Source organism: Triturus cristatus, chromosome 1_1, assembly GCF_964204655.1.
Source record: "Triturus cristatus chromosome 1_1, aTriCri1.1, whole genome shotgun sequence".
In the NCBI taxonomy this organism is placed as follows: domain Eukaryota; kingdom Metazoa; phylum Chordata; class Amphibia; order Caudata; family Salamandridae; genus Triturus; species Triturus cristatus.
Window position 1 is genome coordinate 137,393,098 of NC_140579.1, and position 20,145 is coordinate 137,413,242.

Genomic DNA, 20,145 nt, shown 5'->3' on the forward strand with positions numbered 1-20,145 from the left:
TGTTCTGTAAGGAGACCATGCATTGCTGCTGCCCTCGCTGCACCTTTTCTGTTAGGAGACCATGCACTGCTGCTGCCCTCGCTGCACCTGCTCTGTTAGGAGACCTTGCACCACTGCTCCCTTCGCTTCACCTGTTCTGTAAGGATACCATGCATTGCTGCTGCCCTCGCAGCATGTGCTCTGTTAGGAGAGCATGCACTGCTGCTGCCCTCGCTGCACCTGCTCTGTGAGGAGTCCTTGCATCGCTGCTGCCCTCGCTGCACCTGCTCTGTTAGGAGACCTTGCACTGCTGCCCTCGCTTCATCTGCTCTGTTAGGAGACCTTGCACTGCTGCCCTCACTGCACCTGCTCTGTTAGGAGACCTTGCACTTCTGCTTCCCTCACTGCACCTGCTCTGTTAAGAGACCATGCATCGCTGCTGCCCTCGCTGCACCTGCTCTGTTAGGAGACCTTGCATCATTGCTGCCCTCGCTGCACCTGCTCTGTTAGGAGACCTTGTCCTGCAGCCCTCGCTGCACCTGCTCTGTTAGGAGACCTTGCATCATTGCTGCCCTCGCTGCACCTGCTCTGTTAGGAGACCTTGCATCAGTGCTGCCCTCGCTGCACCTGCTCTGTTAGGAGACCTTGTACTGCAGCCCTCGCTGCACCTGCTCTGTTAGGAGACCTTGCATCATTGCTGCCCTCGCTGCACCTGCTCTGTTAGGAGACCTTGCATCATTGCTGCCCTCGCTGCACCTGCTCTGTTAGGAGACCTTGCATCATTGCTGCCCTCGCTGCACCTGCTCTGTTAGGAGACCTTGTACTGCAGCACTCGCTGCACCTGCTCTGTTAGGAGACCATGCATCGCTGCTGCCCTCGCTGCACCTGCTCTGTTAGGAGACCTTGCATCATTGCTGCCCTCGCTACACCTGCTCTGTTAGGAGACCTTGTACTGCTGCCCCCGCTGCACCTGCTCTGTTAGGAGACCTTGCATCATTGCTGCCCTCGCTGCACCTGCTCTGTTAGGGGACTTTGTACTGCAGCCCTCTCTGCACCTGCTCTGTTAGGAGACCTTGCATCATTGCTGCCCTCGCTGCACCTGCTCTGTTAGGAGACCTTGCATCAGTGCTGCCCTCGCTGCACCTGCTCTGTTAGGAGACCTTGTACTGCAGCACTCGCTGCACCTGCTCTGTTAGGAGACCTTGCATCATTGCTGCCCTCGCTGCACCTGCTCTGTTAGGAGACCTTGCATCAGTGCTGCCCTCGCTGCACCTGCTCTGTTAGGAGACCTTGCATCATTGCTGCCCTCGCTGCACCTGCTCTGTTAGGAGACCTTGTACTGCAGCCCTCGCTGCACCTGCTCTGTTAGGAGACCTTGCACTGCTGCCCTTGTTGTACTTCCTCTCTTTGGAGGCCTTGCATCATTGCTGCCCTCGCGGCACCTACTCTGTTTGGAGACCTTGCACTGCTGCCCTTGTAGTACTTCCTCTGTTTGGAGACCTTGCATCATTGCTGCCCTCGCTGCACCTGCTCTGTTAGGAGACCTTGCATCATTGCTGCCCTCGCTGCACCTGCTCTGTTAGGAGACCTTGTACTGCAGCACTCGCTGCACCTGCTCTGTTAGGAGACCATGCATCGCTGCTGCCCTCGCTGCACCTGCTCTGTTAGGAGACCTTGCATCATTGCTGCCCTCGCTACACCTGCTCTGTTAGGAGACCTTGTACTGCTGCCCCCGCTGCACCTGCTCTGTTAGGAGACCTTGCATCATTGCTGCCCTCGCTGCACCTGCTCTGTTAGGGGACCTTGTACTGCAGCCCTCTCTGCACCTGCTCTGTTAGGAGACCTTGCATCATTGCTGCCCTCGCTGCACCTGCTCTGTTAGGAGACCTTGCATCAGTGCTGCCCTCGCTGCACCTGCTCTGTTAGGAGACCTTGTACTGCAGCACTCGCTGCACCTGCTCTGTTAGGAGACCTTGCATCATTGCTGCCCTCGCTGCACCTGCTCTGTTAGGAGACCTTGCATCAGTGCTGCCCTCGCTGCACCTGCTCTGTTAGGAGACCTTGCATCATTGCAGCCCTCGCTGCACCTGCTCTGTTAGGAGACCTTGCACTGCTGCCCTTGTTGTACTTCCTCTCTTTGGAGGCCTTGCATCATTGCTGCCCTCGCGGCACCTACTCTGTTTGGAGACCTTGCACTGCTGCCCTTGTAGTACTTCCTCTGTTTGGAGACCTTGCATCATTGCTGCCCTCGCTGCACCTGCTCTGTTAGGAGACCTTGCACTGCTGCCCTTGTAGTACTTCCTCTGTTTGGAGGCCTTGCATCATTGCTGCCCTCGCTGCACCTGCTCTGTTAGGAGACATTGCACTTCTGCTACCCTTGCTGTACCTGCTCTCTTTGGTTGCACCGCTGTCCTAGCCGAAACTGCACTGTTTGGTTGCATCGCTGATGCCCTTGCTGCACCTCCTCTGTTTGGTTGCACCGCTGCTGCCTTTGCTGTTCTGTGTGAGGGGAGCCTGCACTCTTGCTGTAGGTGCTGTTCCTGCCCCACTGCTGTAGTGCAGGGATTACATGCACCCCCCCCCCCTTGTTGCCCAGAAGCCCCCTCCTCCGCTGTTTGTAAACCTCTGCACACCCTCACGGCCCATCAATGCAATGGCTTGATGTGCCCCTGCCCCAGTGGGCTGCAGCGCCCCCTACCTGAGAAGAACTGCTTGCTGGGCGCGCTGATCTGGGCCTGCTTGGATATCCTATATGCTACATCGGGCCCAGTTCCTGTCCGCCGGTTGGGGCAGAACCCGGTGGTCTTCTTCACGCCCTCCGGTTGCGTGTGCAGCTGCAGGACTCGCAATATGTCCACGGGGTCAGCTGTAGGAGAAAATACAAGAGATGAGACCAAGACCAAGGGGACAAGGAGCAATCACACCTCAAGCTTTCTGCAACCAACATACTAGAAACCCACCACACCGGCCTGCAACCACCAGACCATGCAACCAATACAGGCCTGCAAACACCAGACCATGCAACCAATACAGGCCTGCAAACACCAGACCATGCAACCAATTCTGGCCTGCAAACACCAGACCATGCAACCAATACAGGCCTGCAAACACCAGACCATGCAACCGATTCTGGCCTGCAAACACCAGACCATGCAACCAATACAGGCCTGCAAACACCAGACCATGCAACCAATTCTGGCCTGCAAACACCAGACCATGCAACCAATTCTGGCCTGCAAACACCAGACCATGCAACCAATACAGGCCTGCAAACACCAGACCATGCAACCAATACAGGCCTGCAAACACCAGACCATGCAACCAATACAGGCCTGCAAACACCAGACCATGCAACCAATACTGGGCTGCAAACACCAGACCATGCAACCAATTCTGGCCTGCAAACACCAGACCATGCAACCAATACAGGCCTGCAAACACCAGACCATGCAACCAATACAGGCCTGCAAACACCAGACCATGCAACCAATTCTGGCCTGCAAACACCAGACCATGCAACCAATACAGGCCTGCAAACACCAGACCATGCAACCAATACTGGCCTGCAAACACCAGACCATGCAACCAAAACTGGCCTGCAAACCAGTGGTGGCTCGCGGAGGTAACGCTGTGGGGCGGTGAGGCGGGGCTGGGTGGGGTGTAGGGGAGTCCGACATACGACGGCAGATATTTATTTATTTATTTAAGTTCTCCTTTGCCGTCGTATGTCGGACTCCACTACCCCCCACCCAGCCCCACCCGCCTCACCGCCCCACAGCATTACCTCTGTTAGCCGCCACTGCTGCAAACACCAGACCATGCAGCCAGTACCAGGCTGCAACCACGAGACCATGCAACCAACGCCTGCCCGTTGTGTCTCCGAGTAAGACTCCTGTACCGGACGTCAGAGAGTACTATTGATACATTTAAAGACCTGAAGCTCTGGAACTTTCAGGCATTGGCAGGCGACAAGAAGCTGGTCCAGCTTCCACCTCACACAAGGAACACTTGCGGCAGGTTGGAATGTGGGCTGGAGCAGCAAAATCTGGAAAAAGTGGCAGCACAGGCTAAACACTACTTTCAGGCAACACCATGAAGGCACAAAAAGAAACAACGTTTACAGACACCAACAACCCTTGGTCCAACAATCTCACCGTAGCTAAGGGAACTGGGACTGAAACACGACCAACTATACCTGCAACTAATCTGGAATAAGACAAAAATGGTATCATCGTTGACGAGAATTGGACGCGGAAGCACTTTTAGCCAGAGCCACTCATGAGTCCGTAGCACATATACTAATGTGCTGCCCAGAGTTGCTACATGCCCGTCGCATCCTACTGAGGCCTGTCTTTTTACAGCATGATATTCGGTCGGCCAAAGAGGCCGTCCTTTTTTCTACACTTGCAGACAAGGCCAAGTTCAGGAAATTCATAATACAAGTCCGTCACTTGTTAAAGAACTCAAACAGCCAGTAGCCCCCGGATCGAAACGTCGTCGACCTTCGTCTCTAAACTCGATTCTTTATTGTATATTTGTTGTTTGAGTATGAGATGCTGATCTGACTTTTACGTACTTTCACCGTTCACTAAAAAGTCACCTTTTAAGTCACCAGCCTGGGTTAAGGAAATCGGCTGATTTCCCTTTTAACCTCCTCACGGCTAGTTCACTCATTGTATTGTTCATTATGTTTTCCTAATTATCATTATAAATAATTTTCTTTCGTAACTTGCATTGATGACTCTTTTGTACTCTAATTTCTCATTGTAGTAATTGTGATAACCATTTTGACCACTCTTGCATGGGACCACTGTTCCTTTAAAATAGTCTACCCCTGGTCCCGTCTGACCTTTAGGGTTTTCCTTGTCTCCTTTTTTGTACACACACATTGTTAGCACGCCTTACTATCTTTCAATGATTTAAAAAAAAAAAGACAAGGCGTTTTTGTACAGTACAATAAGAATGTTCGCACTTTTATACATTTTGTACTCATTTTTCAGCACTTGCAAAATACGTTCCTACGTAGGAAATGTCCTTTTTTAAGGGGTTTTATTGCAGTGTTCCTATTGTGATATTTGTGTTTCATGTAACTTGTATGAGTTTAAGTAATCACACATTGAACGTGTCCTGAGTGGCTGACAGACGACTGCCCTTCTTTCTGTAGTTGACCCCATGTTTCTGTGGCCCACCCTTTGGTAGGTGCTGGCGGCCATCTTGGTGACGCCCACCTGCTGTGTTGACACTCAGGACCCTGATTAAGAAGTGATGATGCCAAGAGACGTGCACCTTTCACCTTTGGGTCGCCATTTTTACATCCCTAATAACCTCATTGTAAACAAAGCACTCGTTGCTCTTAAAGTAATTCCGTTGGCAGCACTTCCGGTGCTATGCCAATTGATAAAATGCTTAGTTGCTGCCGAAAAATGTTTGGTATTGACTGTTTAAGATGTATTATAATTATATCCCTTGGCCTCGAGAGAGTTCTTGACTGTATTTTTATCCTGCCCATTTGCACCATAAGGTCTGTTGTAGAATTTGGTGTTCATGCTGCTAGGGTAATAGTTCGATCTGTAATAACTGAAGTAATCCTGTTATAGGAATTATTGATACACTTTCATAATCGGTTTGCTTAATTGAACTACTGTTTATTGCGCGTTTGCACTTTCATATGCAATGATCTAGCCCATGTCTGATAGACTTTATACTTTTTTATATGATGCTTGACAAACTTGATCGGCTTTATTGCATAGTTATGAATGTATTTATAATGTTTTGATAATATTCATGGTACAGTTTTTTTTTTAAAAAGCAGCTCGCAATCAATTTTATTATTGGCCGGTTTCTATATGTGTTGATGTTTTTATATATTGTCCGATTGTGAAGATGTGTTAATTGCTTTGATTATTGATAATCAAGCAATAAAGTTATTATTATTATTATTCATTCATGAAACTTTATTTCGGCTATTGCGGCCATAAAAGTACATACATATACACAACCACTTAAAATGAATATCAAGGAAGAATAAGATGTCATAAGAACCACTTATTATAAAATAGTACAAGCATATATAGCAGTAATAATCACTCATTGGGAAACAGGGGAATAAAATAATAATCATCACTATGGGAAATATAGTCAGTGCAAACCAATCATTAAAAATATAAATTAAACTAAATAAGTTAAAAAGAAATTGACAGCCTATGTTTTTATATAAAACCTAAATCACAGTAGCGGCCAATTAAAATCACGTCTTAATAGATCTCCTATCAGTTGTTTGATAAAATACCTACGCTTACAGGTAGGTTTTTGCCAAAACTAGAGTCACAATAGTTGACAAGGGTGAGCGGGTATTACTAATTCTCAAAGCGGTTTTTCAATAGATACCTTCGCTTACACCACATTGCAAAGAGGAACTATGAAATTGCAACAACAAAAACCGGGTTGGTATCAGATTTTAAAACCCTGTAGGATTCCTTATAATTTCTAATACCTAGGTTCCTACACAGTTGAGTAGCCCACTTTAACCTTGCCCACTTATATGCCAAGCAGAAGAACAACACATGAATTACAGTTTCCTCCTCTACTAAGCACTCTGGGCAAAGGTGGGTGGTAGCGCCTGCCCATTTGTTGGTAAGTGCATGGAGCGGCAGCGTCCCATATCTAAATTGCAAAAACTGTTTTTTTGCTGTTGGCGGTTGAATAAAATCCAACACCTGCTCCAATTTATATTGCTGTTATATGTCCAGGAACCCATGGGTTAAACTAGAAGTGTTATCGGTCTGTAAAATGCATGACAGTTTATACTCCTTCAGTACACAAACCAAGGATTTTTTTAAATAGCTGGGCAGGACTCCTCTGGTGCCGACCATAGGTCCTCCCTTCCTATCGCACGGAATGAGTCTCTGATAAAGGAGAACCATGGGATACTACCCGCGCCCAGAGTGGACATTACAGCCTTTAATTCCTCTCTATAATGTCCTAACTCTGACGTACTCCACAGCCATCGCCAATAAAGCAGTGGGCGTGAAGCAATTAGGTCTGCAATAGGAAGGGTGCCCAAATCAATCCTTAGTGGCGTTAAAGGAGTACTTTTGGGCAAACACAGAATTTGTCTCATAAAATTATTTTCTGTTATAGTGAGGGCAATAACTAAGCTATGTCCCCAAAAGTTTGGCCCCATACATAGTTGCCCCCTTAGCTTGAACCTTGTAGATTTCTTCAGTCGGGCTTATAACCTTTAGGGCGCATCTCTTGTAAACCTTTAAAATCTCCCCGACTACCTTAGCTTTCTTAATTTGGGGTCCCCACCCCATTTTGTCATTTAGTGTGAGGCCCAAATAATCGAAGATAGGAACCCTTTCCAAAGGTCCATCATCCATTCTTGGGTGCGGACAGTTTGTGGAGTCAGCGTGAAAGACCATATATTTTGTCTTCTTAATATTTACTGCCAAATTCTTCCTTTTGCAAAACCGACTAAATTCCTCTAATATACGCTGCATCCCCATTGGTGATTTTGAGAGGAGCAGGGTGTCGTCCGCAAACATTAGGGCAGGAAATTTGCGGTTGGCTAGTTTTGGGGAGTCAATGTCCTTAACGGCAAGAAGGTCTCCTATTAGCCCATTGAGAAAGAGTGAGAAAAGGGTTGGTGCAAGCACACAACCCCCTCACCCCCTTTCCTACAGGGAAAGGAGCCGTTAATATCCCATTCTTGCCGAACCTTACCCTAGCGAATGTTCCCTCGTGGAGGCGTTTAAGCTGGTGGCAGAGATATGGTGGTACTCCCATATCCAGCAAGATTCCCCACAGCTGATCACGATCCACCATGTCAAACGCCGATTTGAGATCCACGAATTAAGGTACAGACTACCACCCTCCAAAACTATATGCTTCCAATAGATCAATTGAAGCCTAAACAACTGATCTATAGTAGATGTTTTACACCTGAAGCCTGACTGTAAAGGAGTTAAAATATTAAGGTCTTCCATCCATTTCTGGAGTCTTCCCAGTAAGACTCTAGCAAAATTAGTTTGGGTTACATCGATAAGGCTGATTGGCCTGTAATTTGCCGGTTCTATGGGAGACCCTTTTTTATAAATAGGAATGATCTCTGCCCCAGCCCACGTAGGGGGGGTGACATGCCATAAAGAATGGCATTAAATAATGTCTGGAGGTATGGGGCCCAAACAGTCTGTTCATTTCTATACAGGTCCCCGGGGATTCTATCCAGCCCAGGAGCTTTGTTTGGCAGTATTTTGGCTAAGGCAGATAATACCTCAGCCAAGGTACAAGGAGGTATATCCCCAGGGGAATCAAAGGTATGACAACAAGCCGATATCCCACTCTCACTAGGTCCATTATAGGGGCTTGAATATAAATCTTTCAAATAAAGACGCCAGACATCCTCAGCAATATTAGGCTCGAGGGTAGACCTACCCTCTATTTTCCCGGTATGGACTAAATTCCAGAAGGCTCTTGTGTCTTTAACGTCCATGGCATTCTTAATGGCCTGCCATCTTTCCATTTCCCATTCAGATTTCCCAGCTAAAAGGATTTTTTTTAAAAACACCCTTGCTTCCCTTATTTGCATGCTATCCCCCCCCCCTCAGGCTTGACAACAGGGCTCTCTTCGCATCCCTGCATGACCTATTGTACCAGGGGTTTTTATCTCTGCGATGGTTACTCTTATTGAGTTTACTGCTATAACAAAAATCCGCCAGGCATGCAACCATATCAAGGTGGATTTTGCCTAGATCTTCATCGGATTCTAAATTAGCACTGCTTCCAGAGACAAGACTTGCGTTTTCCAACAAGGGAATAATGCTAGTATACATATCCGCCATTACTTCTGGAGCTTGGATTATTGAGCCCCAGCGTATTCTTCTCCATCCTTCAACCACTATCAAATTTTCTAGTAGCGGATTTTCCAGGTCTGGCCTCACAGGAGGAGGGTCCTTAACCCTCGGTGCTATCGAGAGAGCCCAGGGAGAGAGGGACAAGAGACAGGCACTGAGAGAGGGTTTACAGTCACGGGAGGAGGGTCCTTAACCCTCTGCGCTATCGAGAGAGCCCAGGGAGAGAGGGACAAGAGACAGGCACTGAGAGAGGGTTTGCAGTCACGGGAGGAGGGTCCTTAACCCTCGGCGCTATCGAGAGAGCCCAGGGAGAGAGGGACAAGAGACAGGCACTGAGAGAGGGTTTACAGTCACGGGAGGAGGGTCCTTAACGCTCGGTGCTATCGAGAGAGCCCAGGGAGAGAGGGACAAGAGACAGGCACTGAGAGAGGGTTTACAGTCACACCCGGAGGGTCCTTCACCCTCGGTGTTATCGAGAGAGCCCAGGGAGAGAGGGACAAGAGACAGGCACTGAGAAAGGGTTTACAGTCACAGGAGGAGGGTCCTTAACCCTCGGCGCTATCGAGAGAGCCCGGGGAGAGAGGGACAAGAGACAGGCACTGAGAGAGGGTTTACAGTCACGGGAGGAGGGTCCTTAACCCTCGGCGCTATCGAGAGAGCCCAGGGAGAGAGGGACAAGAGACAGGCACTGAGAGAGGGTTTACAGTCACGGGAGGAGGGTCCTTAACCCTCGGCGCTATCGAGAGAGCCCAGGGAGAGAGGGACAAGAGACAGGCACTGAGAGAGGGTTTGCAGTCACGGGAGGAGGGTCCTTAACCCTCGGCGCTATCGAGAGAGCCCAGGGAGAGAGGGACAAGAGACAGGCACTGAGAGAGGGTTTACAGTCACGGGAGGAGGGTCCTTAACCCTCGGCGCTATCGAGAGAGCCCAGGGAGAGAGGGACAGGAGACAGGCTCTGAGAGAGGGTTTACAGTCACACCCGGAGGGTCCTTAACCCTCGGCGCTATCGAGAGAGCCCAGGGAGAGAGGGACAAGAGACAGGCACTGAGAGAGGGTTTACAGTCACGGGAGGAGGGTCCTTCACCCTCGGCGCTATCGAGAGAGCCCAGGGAGAGAGGGACAAGAGAAAGGCACTGAGAGAGGGTTTACAGTCACGGGAGGAGGGTCCTTAACCCTCGGCGCTATCGAGAGAGCCCAGGGAGAGAGGGACAGGAGACAGGCACTGAGAGAGGGTTTACAGTCACGGGAGGAGGGTCCTTAACCCTCGGCGCTATCGAGAGAGCCCAGGGAGAGAGGGACAGGAGACAGGCACTGAGAGAGGGTTTGCAGTCACGGGAGGAGGGTCCTTAACCCTCGGCGCTATCGAGAGAGCCCAGGGAGAGAGGGACAGGAGACAGGCACTGAGAGAGGGTTTACAGTCACGGGAGGAGGGTCCTTAACCCTCGGCGCTATCGAGAGAGCCCAGGGAGAGAGGGACAGGAGACAGGCTCTGAGAGAGGGTTTACAGTCACACCCGGAGGGTCCTTAACCCTCGGCGCTATCGAGAGAGCCCAGGGAGAGAGGGACAAGAGACAGGCACTGAGAGAGGGTTTACAGTCACGGGAGGAGGGTCCTTCACCCTCGGCGCTATCGAGAGAGCCCAGGGAGAGAGGGACAGGAGACAGGCACTGAGAGAGGGTTTACAGTCACGGGAGGAGGGTCCTTAACCCTCGGCGCTATCGAGAAAGCCCAGGGAGAGAGGGACAGGAGACAGGCACTGAGAGAGGGTTTGCAGTCACGGGAGGAGGGTCCTTGGCGCTATCGAGAGAGCCCAGGGAGAGAGGGACAGGAGACACACATTGACAGTGGATTCGGAGTCACAGCAGGAAGGTCCTAACACTCAAAAGGTAGTCACACACAGCAGGACAGCAGGCAGGTCAGGGTGCTTACAGTGCCAGAGGGGCTGGGGCAGGCCTCCCTCACTCTTAGAGGGTAGCCACACTCAGGGGCTTCCACACACGTCTTTATCTCCCGAATGCCCCTCTCTCTCTATCTCACCACGCCTGGGTGAGGTGTCCCTCACACATCAGCACACTGGGTAGGTCAGGATGCATGGCGGCAGGGTCGGATTGGTCACTCGGGCAATGCCCGCGGGGCCGGTGTCCAGTTCCAGCTGTGGGCTGCTTTTTTGAGCAGTCTGAGGGCCAATTTGGGTAGTTTCTGCATTATTTGGATGCGGCCCAGTGGGGCCCTGAGTGGCCTTTCTGGAGGCAGATGGGCGTCCATCATTACCTCTTTTATCAACCGCAGAGGTGTCACACCCTTTCTCTCGCTGGGCCGGCCCATTAATGTGTGCATACTGAGCGGGGGCAGGGGGCCTGAGCAGAAGTGGCCTCACTTGTTTTCAGGTGTGTTTCACCAGTGTAAACTAGTGCGTGCATTTTTTAGCCACCCCCCACCCCCCACCCCCATATTTTTATTATAACATTTTGTCGAAGCAGTGTTTTTTGCGGAAAGGCAATATGCATATGTGGGCTACTTGTCTTTTAGCGTGCCCGGGCCGATTTTTAATCCCAATCCAACCCTGCTTGGAGGGCTGGAGGGGCTGGGGCAGGTCACCCTCACATTCAGAAGGCACTCACACCCAGGGGCTTTTACACACGACTGAATGGTGCGGTGCACCTCCCCCGTCCATCGTCCTGGGTCAGGTGGCCCTCCCCACCAGGTAGGGGGGGGGGGGGCATGAGCTAGACGGGGCTCAGGCAGGCCTATCGGGTTGCTGGGAGCGGACCAGCAGGAGCAGAGAACAGAGGAGGTCTGTCTGACATTCCCGCCAGCAGGGTCTGCAAATGTTCTCTATTAAGAGGCTACGGCTTCTGTTTTACTCGTTTCTCCCAAAAATGCAGACTTCTGTAGCCCCCTCTCCCTCACACACTTCCCTCCTCTAGCTGCCTTTACTCCCCTCTGTCCCCCTCCGTTCCTTCATCACTTCGTCCGTCTCCCCTCCTTCCCTCCCTATCTTACTCTCGCTCTCTCTCTCTCTTTCCCTCTCTGTCTCACCTTATTAACTGTCCCTGGTCCACCTGCCACAAGCAGCTCCTACCGCTCACCCACCGATGCCTTCCATTCCCTCCTGTCTCCCGCCCCCTCTTCTTCCCCCTCACTCCTTCTCTACGACTCGTCCCAGCCCCTTTACCTTTCTGTCCTCTCTCCCACCCACTACTCCATTTCCTTCCTCCCCTCTCACCCACAACTCCTTCTGCCTTTCTCTCCTTACTGCCTCACCCGGGCCGCCACTCCACCTTTCTCTTCTGTCCCCTTTCTGTGACAATCACACTCTACTTCCATTATTTCCTCTTTCCCCCCACGTTTCCTCCTTTCATCCTCTTTCCCTTCCATGCAGCAGAGTCCAGAGGCCTCTATGTTGTTCACAGTGCCCCCTGACGTGCTACAGGCCGTGGGGGCGGCCCCGGAAGGGGGCCGAGTCCAGAGGCCTCTATGTTGTTCACAGTGCCCCCTGGCGTGCTACAGGCCTTAGCGAGTCCCCGGAAGGGGGCGGCAGAGTCCACAGGCCTCTAGGTGGTTCACAGTGCCCCCTGGCGAGACGCAGGCCCCTGTGGTGCGCCTGCCCTTCTAATCAGCCTCGTGTCGCCGCCAAGAGAAGGCCTCGCACTTTTACTGGTACATTCCACAGATTTTCCAACCATTGCAGCACCGTCCCTGGCGGAACACTTCGGCGCCTGCTGCCCCCATTACTTTTTATTCCTTTCGGAGATTCCAGATATAAGTTCCCTTCAGTGCTTCTCTTTCCATTTTACATCCTTTTCACACGTCACTTTCGAGGATGGGGAGTAATTGGGCATATAACTGAAACTGTGCTTCCTGAAGCACCAAATGGAGCGGATCCCAGCTGAGAGGCCAAGCAATGAATGGCATTAAGGTTAAACCTCTGCTTAATCTACAAGGACCTCAACGAGGCAGCAAGACTAAACGATGGGCCGAAACGACCGAGTGCTTAATATCCAGTTGCAATTAGTAACTGGGATGCACTGGGATGTTCTCAGTAGCAGATAGGTAGTGACGCAAAGAATCATATGCCAGTGACTGGGTCCAGGATAAACCACTCGAAAGCTAGTGAAGAGAGGCGTGCTTCAGGGAGGAGGAATGCAGGGTTGGTGAGAGAGAGCAGGGCTGCACATGTGAGGTAAGGGGGAGCCGAGGTAAGGGAGAGCAGAGCTGCAGGGAGGAGGAATGCAGGGTTGGTGAGAGAGAGCAGGGCTGTACAGGTGAGGTAAGGGGGAGGAGATCTGCAGGGAGGAGGAATGCAGGGTTGGTGAGAGAGAGCAGGGCTGTACAGGTGAGGTAAGGGGGGGCGAGGTAAAGGAGAGCAGAGCTGCAGAGAGGAGGAATGCAGGGCTGTACAGGTGAGGTAAGGGAGAGCAGAGCTGCAGAGAGGAGGAAGGCAGGGTTGGTGAGAGAGCAGGGCTGCACATGTGAGGTAAGGGGGAGCCGAGGTAAGGGAGAGCAGAGCTGCAGAGAGGAGGAATGCAAGGCTGGTGAGAGAGAGCAGGGCTGTACAGGTGAGGTAAGGGAGAGGAGAGCTGCAGAAAGAAGGAATGCAGGGCTGGTGAGAGAGCAGGGCTGTACAGGTGAAGTAAGGGGGAGCCGAGGTAAGGGAGAGCAGAGCTGCAGAGAGGAGGAATGCAGGGTTGGTGAGAGAGCAGGGCTGCACATGTGAGGTAAGGGGGAGCCGAGGTAAGGGAGAGCAGAGCTGCAGAGGAGGAATGCAGGGCTGGTGAGAGAGAGCAGGGCTGTACAGGTGAGGTAAGGGGGAGCCGAGGTAAGGGAGAGCAGAGCTGCAGAGAGGAGGAATGCAGGGCTGGTGAGAGAGAGCAGGGCTGTACAGGTGAGGTATGGGAGAGCAGAGCTGCAGAGAGGGGGAATGCAGGGCTGGTGAAAGAGAGCAGAGCTCCAGAGAGGAGGAATGCAGGGCTGGTGAGAGAGAGTAGAGCTGCAGAGAGGAGGAATGCAGGGCTGTACAGATGAGGTAAGGGAGAGGCGAGCTGCAGAGACGAGGAATGCAGGGCTGGTGAGAGAGAGCAGGGCTGTACAGATGAGGTAAGGGGGAGCCGAGGTAAGGGAGAGCAGAGCTGCAGAGAGGAGGAATGCAGGGCTGGTGAGAGAGAGCAGGGCTGTACAGGTGATGTAAGGGGGAGCCGAGGTAAGGGAGAGCAGAGCTGCAGAGAGGAAGAATGCAGGGCTGGTGAGAGAGAGCAGAGCTACAGAGAGGAGGAATGCAGGGCTGGTGAGAGAGAGCAGAGCTGCAGAGAGGAGGAATGCAGGGCTGGTGAGAGAGCAGGGCTGCACAGGTGAGGTAAGGGAGAGCAGAGCTGCAGAGAGGAGGAATGCAGGGCTGGTGAGAGAGCAGGGCTGCACAGGTGAGGTAAGGGAGAGCAGAGCTGCAGAGAGGAGGAATGCAGGGCTGGTGAGAGAGAGCAGGGCTGCACAGGTGAGGTAAGGGGGAACCGAGGTAAGGAAGAGCAGAGCTGCAGAGAGGAGGAATGCAGGGCTGGTGAGAGAGCAGGGCTGCACAGGTGACGTAAGGGAGAGCAGAGCTGCAGAGAGGAGGAATGCAGGGCTGGTGAGAGGGAGCAGGGCTGTACAGGTGAGGTAAGGGAGAGCAGAGCTGCAGAGAGGAGGAATGCAGGGCTGGTGAGAGAGAGCAGGGCTGTACAGGTGAGGTAAGGGGGAGCCGAGGTAAGGGAGAGCCAAGTTGCAGAGAGGAGGAATGCAGGGCTGGTGAGAGAGAGCAGGGCTGTACAGGTGAGGTAAGGGGGGGCGAGGTAAGGGAGAAGAGAGCTGCAGAGAGGAAGAATGCAGGGCTGGTGAGATAGCAGGGCTGCACAGGTGAGGTAAGGGGGAGCCGAGCTGCAGAGAGGAGGAATGCGGGGCTGGTGAGAGCGCAGGGCTGCACAGGTGAGGTAAGGGGGAGTCGAGGTAAGGGAGAGCAGAGCTGCAGAGAGGAGGAATGCAGGGCTGGTGAGAGAGAGCAGGGCTGTACAGGTGAGGTATGGGAGAGCAGAGCTGCAGAGAGGAGGAATGCGGGGCTGGTGAGAGCGCAGGGCTGCACAGGTGAGGTAAGGGGGAGTCGAGGTAAGGGAGAGCAGAGCTGCAGAGAGGAGGAATGCAGGGCTGGTGAGAGAGACCAGGGCTGTACAGTTGAGGTATGGGAGAGGAGAGCTGCAGAGAGAAGAAATGCAGGGCTGGTGAGAGAGCAGGGCTGTACAGGTGAGGTAAGGGAGAGCCGAGGTAAGGGTGAGCAGAGCTGCAGAGAGGAGGAATGCAGGGCTGGTGAGAGAGGGTAGAGCTGCAGAGAGACGGAATGCAGGGCTGGTGAGAGAGAGCAGAGCTGCAGAGAGGAGGAATGCAGGGCTGGTGAGAGAGCAGGGCTGCACATGTGAGGTAAGGGGGAGCCGAGGTAAGGGAGAGAAGAGCTGCAGAGAGGAGAAATCCAGGGCTGGTGAGAGAGCAGGGCTGCACATGTGAGGTAAGGGGGAGCCGAGGTAAGGGAGAGCAGAGCTGCAGAGGAGGAATGCAGGGCTGGTGAGAGAGAGCAGAGCTGCAGAGAGGAGGAATGCAGGGCTGGTGAGAGAGAGCAGGTCTGTACAGGTGAGGTAAGGGGGAGCAGAGCTGCAGAGAGGAGGAATGCAGGGCTGGTGAGAGAGCAGGGCTGCACATGTGAAATAAGGGGGAGTCGAGGTAAGGGAGAGCAGAGCTGCAGAGGGGAGAACATGCTGCAGATAGGAGGAATGCAGGGCTGGTGAGAGAGAGCAGGGCTGCACAGGTGAGGTAAGGGGGAGCCGAGGTAAGGGAGAGCAGAGCTGCAGAGAGGAGGAATGCAGGGCTGGTGAGAGAGAGCAGGGCTGCACAGGTGAGGTAAGGGAGAGGAGAGCTGCAGGGAGGAGGAATGCAGGGTTGGTGAGAGAGCGCAGAGCTGCAGAGAGGAGGAATGCAGGGCTGGTGAGAGAGAGCAGGGTTGTACAGGTGAGGTAAGAGGGAGCCGAGGTAAAGGAGAGCAGAGCTGCAGAGAGGAGGAATGCAGGGCTGGTGAGAGAGCGCAGAGCTGCAAAGAGGAGGAATGCAGGGCTGGTGAGAGAGAGCAGGGTTGTACAGGTGAGGTAAGGGGGAGCCGAGGTAAGGGAGAGCAGAGCTGCAGAGAGGAGGAATGCAGGACTGGTGAGAGAGAGCAGGGCTGTACAGGTGAGGTAAGGGGGGGCGAGGTAAAGGAGAGCAGAGCTGCAGAGAGGAGGAATGCAGGGCTGGTGAGAGAGCGCTGGGCTGTACAGGTGAAGTAAGGGAGAGCAGAGCTGCAGAGAGGAGTAATGCAGGGCTGGTGAGAGAGAGCAGGGCTGTACAGATGAGGTAAGAGGGAGCCGAGGTAAGGGAGAGCAGAGCTGCAGAGAGGAGGAATGCAGGGCTGGTGAGAGAGAGCAGGGCTGTACAGATGAGGTAAGAGGGAGCCGAGGTAAGGGAGAGCAGAGCTGCAGAGAGGAGGAATGCAGGGCTGGTGAGAGAGCAGGGCTGCACATGTGAGGTAAGGGGGAGCCGAGGTAAGGGAGAGCAGAGCTGCAGAGAGGAGGAATGCAGGGCTGTACAGATGAGGTAAGGGAGAGGAGAGCTGCAGGGAGGAGGAATGCAGGGTTGGTGAGAGAGAGCAGGGCTGTACAGGTGAGGTAAGAGGGAGCCGAGGTAAAGGAGAGCAGAGCTGCAGAGAGGAGGAATGCAGGGCTGGTGAGAGAGCGCAGAGCTGCAGAGAGGAGGAATGCAGGGCTGGTGAGAGAGAGCAGGGTTGTACAGGTGAGGTAAGGGGGAGCCGAGGTAAGGGAGAGCAGAGCTGCAGAGAGGAGGAATGCAGGACTGGTGAGAGAGAGCAGGGCTGTACAGGTGAGGTAAGGGGGGGCGAGGTAAAGGAGAGCAGAGCTGCAGAGAGGAGGAATGCAGGGATGGTGAGAGAGAGCAGGGCTGTACAGGTGAGGTAAGGGGAAGCCAGGGTAAGGGTGAGAAGAGCTGCAGTGAGGAGGCATGCAGGGCTGGTGAGAGAGCGCTGGGCTGTACAGCTGAAGTAAGGGAGAGCAGAGCTGCAGAGAGGAGTAATGCAGGGCTGGTGAGAGAGAGCAGGGCTGTACAGGTGAGGTAAGGGGCAGCTGAGGTAAGGGAGAGCAGAGCTGCAGAGAGGAGGAATGCAGGGCTGGTGAGAGAGCGCAGAGCTGCAGAGAGGAGGAATGCAGGGCTGGTGAGAGAGCAGGGCTGCACAGGTGACGTAAGGGAGAGCAGAGCTGCAGAGAGGAGGAATGCAGGGCTGGTGAGAGAGAGCAGGGCTGTACAGGTGAGGTAAGGGGGAGCAGAGCTGCCGAGAGGAGGAATGCAGGGCTGGTGAGAGAGCAGGGCTGTACAGGTGAGGAAAGGGAGAGCAGAGCTGCAGAGAGGAGGAATGCAGGGCTGGTGAGAGTGCGCAGAGCTGCAGAGAGGAGGAATGCAGGGCTGGTGAGAGAGAGCAGGGCTGTACAGGTGAGGTAAGGGGGGGCGAGGTAAGGGAGAGGAGAGCTGCAGAGAGGAAGAATGCAGGGCTGGTGAGAGAGCAGGGCTGCACAGGTGAGGTAAGGGGGGCAGAGCTTCAGAGAGGAGGAATGCAGGGCTGGTGAGAGAGAGCAGGGCTGTACTGGTGAAGTAAGGGGGAGCCGAGGTAAGGGAGAGCAGAGCTTCAGAGAGGAGGAATGCAGGGCTGGTTAGAGAGAGCAGGGCTGTACAGGTGAGGTAAGGGGGGCGAGGTAAGGGAGAGCAGAGCTGCAGAGTAGAGGAATGCAGAGCTGGTGAGAGAGAGCAGGGCTGTACAGGTGAGGTAAGGGGGAGCCGAGGTAAGGGAGAGCAGAGCTGCAGAGGAGGAATGCAGGGCTGGTGAGAGAGAGCAGGGCTGTACAGGTGAGGTAAGGGAGTGGAGAGCTGTAGAGAGGAGGAATGCAGGGCTGGTGAGAGAGAGCAGGGCTGTACAGGTGAGGTAAGGGGAAGCCAGGGTAAGGGTGAGAAGAGCTGCAGAGAGGAGGCATGCAGGGCTGGTGAGAGAGCGCAGGGCTGCACAGGTGAAGTAAGGGGGAGCCGAGGTAAGGGTGAGCAGAGCTGCAGAGAGGAGGCATGCAGGGCTGGTGAGAGAGAGCAGGGCTGTACAGGTGAGGTAAGGGGAAGCCGGGGTAAGGGTAAGAAGAGCTGCAGAGAGGAGGCATGCGGGGCTGGTGTGAGAGAGCATGGCTGTACAGGTAAGGTAAGGGTGAGCAGAGCTGCAGAGAGGAGGAATGCAGGGCTGGTGAGAGAGAGCAGGGCTGTACAGGTGAGGTAAGGGGGAACCGAGGTAAGGGAGAGCAGAGCTGCAGAGAGGAGGAATGCAGGGCTGGTGAGAGAGAGCAGGGCTGTACAGGTAAGGTAAGGGAGAGCAGAGCTGCAGAGAGGAGGAATGCAGGGCTGGTGAGAGAGAGCAGGGTTGTACAGGTGAGGTATGGGAGAGCAGAGCTGCAGAGAGGAGAACATGCTGCAGGTAGGAGGAATGCAGGGCTGGTGAGAGAGAGCAGGGCTGTACAGGTGAGGTAAGGGGAAGCCAGGGTAAGGGTGAGAAGAGCTGCAGAGAGGAGGCATGCAGGGCTGGTGAGAGAGAGCAGGGCTGTACAGGTGAGGTAAGGGAGAGCAGAGCTGCAGAGAGGAGGAATGCAGGGATGGTGAGAGAGAACAGGACTGTACAGGTGAGGTAAGGGGGAGCCGAGGTAAAGGAGAGCAGAGCTGCAGAGAGGAGGAATGCAAGGCTGGTGAGAGAGAGCAGGGCTGTATAGGTGAGGTAAGGGAGAGGAGAGGGAGAGGAGAGCTGCTGAGAGGAGGAATGCAGGGCTGGTGAGAGAGAGCAGGGCTGTACAGGTGAGGTAAGGGGAAGCCAGGGTAAGGGTGAGAAGAGCTGCAGAGAGGAGGCATGCAGGGCTGGTGAGAGAGAGCAGGGGTGTACAGGTGAAGTAAGGGAGAGCAGAGCTGCAGAGAGGAGGAATGCAGGGATGGTGAGAGAGAGCAGGACTGTACAGGTGAGGTAAGGGGGAGCCGAGGTAAGGGAGAGCAGAGCTGAAGAGAGGAGGAATGCAGGGCTGGTGTGAGAGAGCATGGCTGTACAGGTAAGGTAAAGGAGAGCAGAGCTGCAGAGAGGAGGAATGCAGGGCTAGTGAGAGAGAGCAGGGCTGTACAGGTAAGGTAAGGGAGAGCAGAGCTGCAGAGAGGAGGAATGCAGGGCTGGTGAGAGAGAGCAGGGTTGTACAGGTGAGGTAAGGGGGAGCCGAGGTAAGGGAGAGCCAAGCTGCAGAGAGGAGGAATGCAGGGCTGGTGAGAGAGAGCAGGGGTGTACAGATGAAGTAAGGGAGAGCAGAGCTGCAGAGAGGAGGAATGCAGGGATGGTGAGAGAGAGCAGGGCTGTACAGGTGAGGTAATGGAGAGCAGAGCTGCAGAGGGGAGAACATGCTGCAGATAGGAGGAATGCAAGGCTGGCAATAGCGAGCAGGGCTGCACAGGTGAGGGAAGGGGGAGCAGGGGTAAGGGGAGCAGGGCTGTACAAATGAGGTAAGGGAGAGGGCTGATGAAGAAGAGCAGGACATCAGAGGTCTATTGGAAAGGCTGCAGGAAGGCAGCAGGGTTGGTGGTGATGAGAGGGACTGTTGGGCTGCAGAGGTGAGGCATGCTGGGCCGGGGGAGTGAGTGACAGCAGGGCTTCATAGAGGAGGACTGCAAAGCTGGTGAGAGAGAGCAGGGCTGAAGAGGCAATGAAGGTCGGGTTGCAGAGTTGATAAGGGCAGGGCTGCAGAGGTGATGAAGGCAGGGGTGCAAATGTGATGAAGGCAGAGGTAAAGAGGTGATGGAGGCAGGGCTAAAGAGGTGATGAAACCAGGGCTGGTGAGGGAGTGCCGTGCCGCATAGGTGATAAGGGAAGGGCTGCAGAGGTGATGAAGGCAGGGGTGCAAAGGTGATGAAGGCAGGGCTAAAGAGGTGATGAAGGCAGGGCTGGTGAGGGAGAGCAGGGCTGCAGAGGTGATGAAGGCAGGGCTGAAGAGGTGATGGAGGCAGGGCTGGTGAGGGAGAGCAGGGCTGCAAAGGTGATAAAGGCAGGGGTGAAGAGGTGATGAAGGCAGGGCTGAAGAAGTGATGGAGGCAGGGCTGGTGAGGGAGAGCCGGGCTGAAGAGGTGATGGAGGCAGGGCTGGTGAGGGAGAGCAGGGCTGCAGAGGTGATGAAGGCAGGGCTGCAGAGGTGATGAA

At 53.8% G+C, this 20,145-nt stretch overlaps 1 protein-coding gene across 8 annotated transcripts in view; it reads right to left on the minus strand.

The window, feature by feature from the left end:
• Positions 1–20,145, minus strand: part of COL11A2 (collagen type XI alpha 2 chain) — a 348,341-nt gene that overhangs the window by 250,673 nt on the left and 77,523 nt on the right. For all 8 annotated transcript variants that reach the window (XM_085619742.1, XM_085619662.1, XM_085619350.1 and 5 more), the window contains exon 2: positions 2,678–2,845. In XM_085619742.1, coding sequence (XP_085475868.1) covers positions 2,678–2,845 — 168 coding nt within the window. The remainder of the gene's footprint in view (positions 1–2,677; positions 2,846–20,145) is intronic.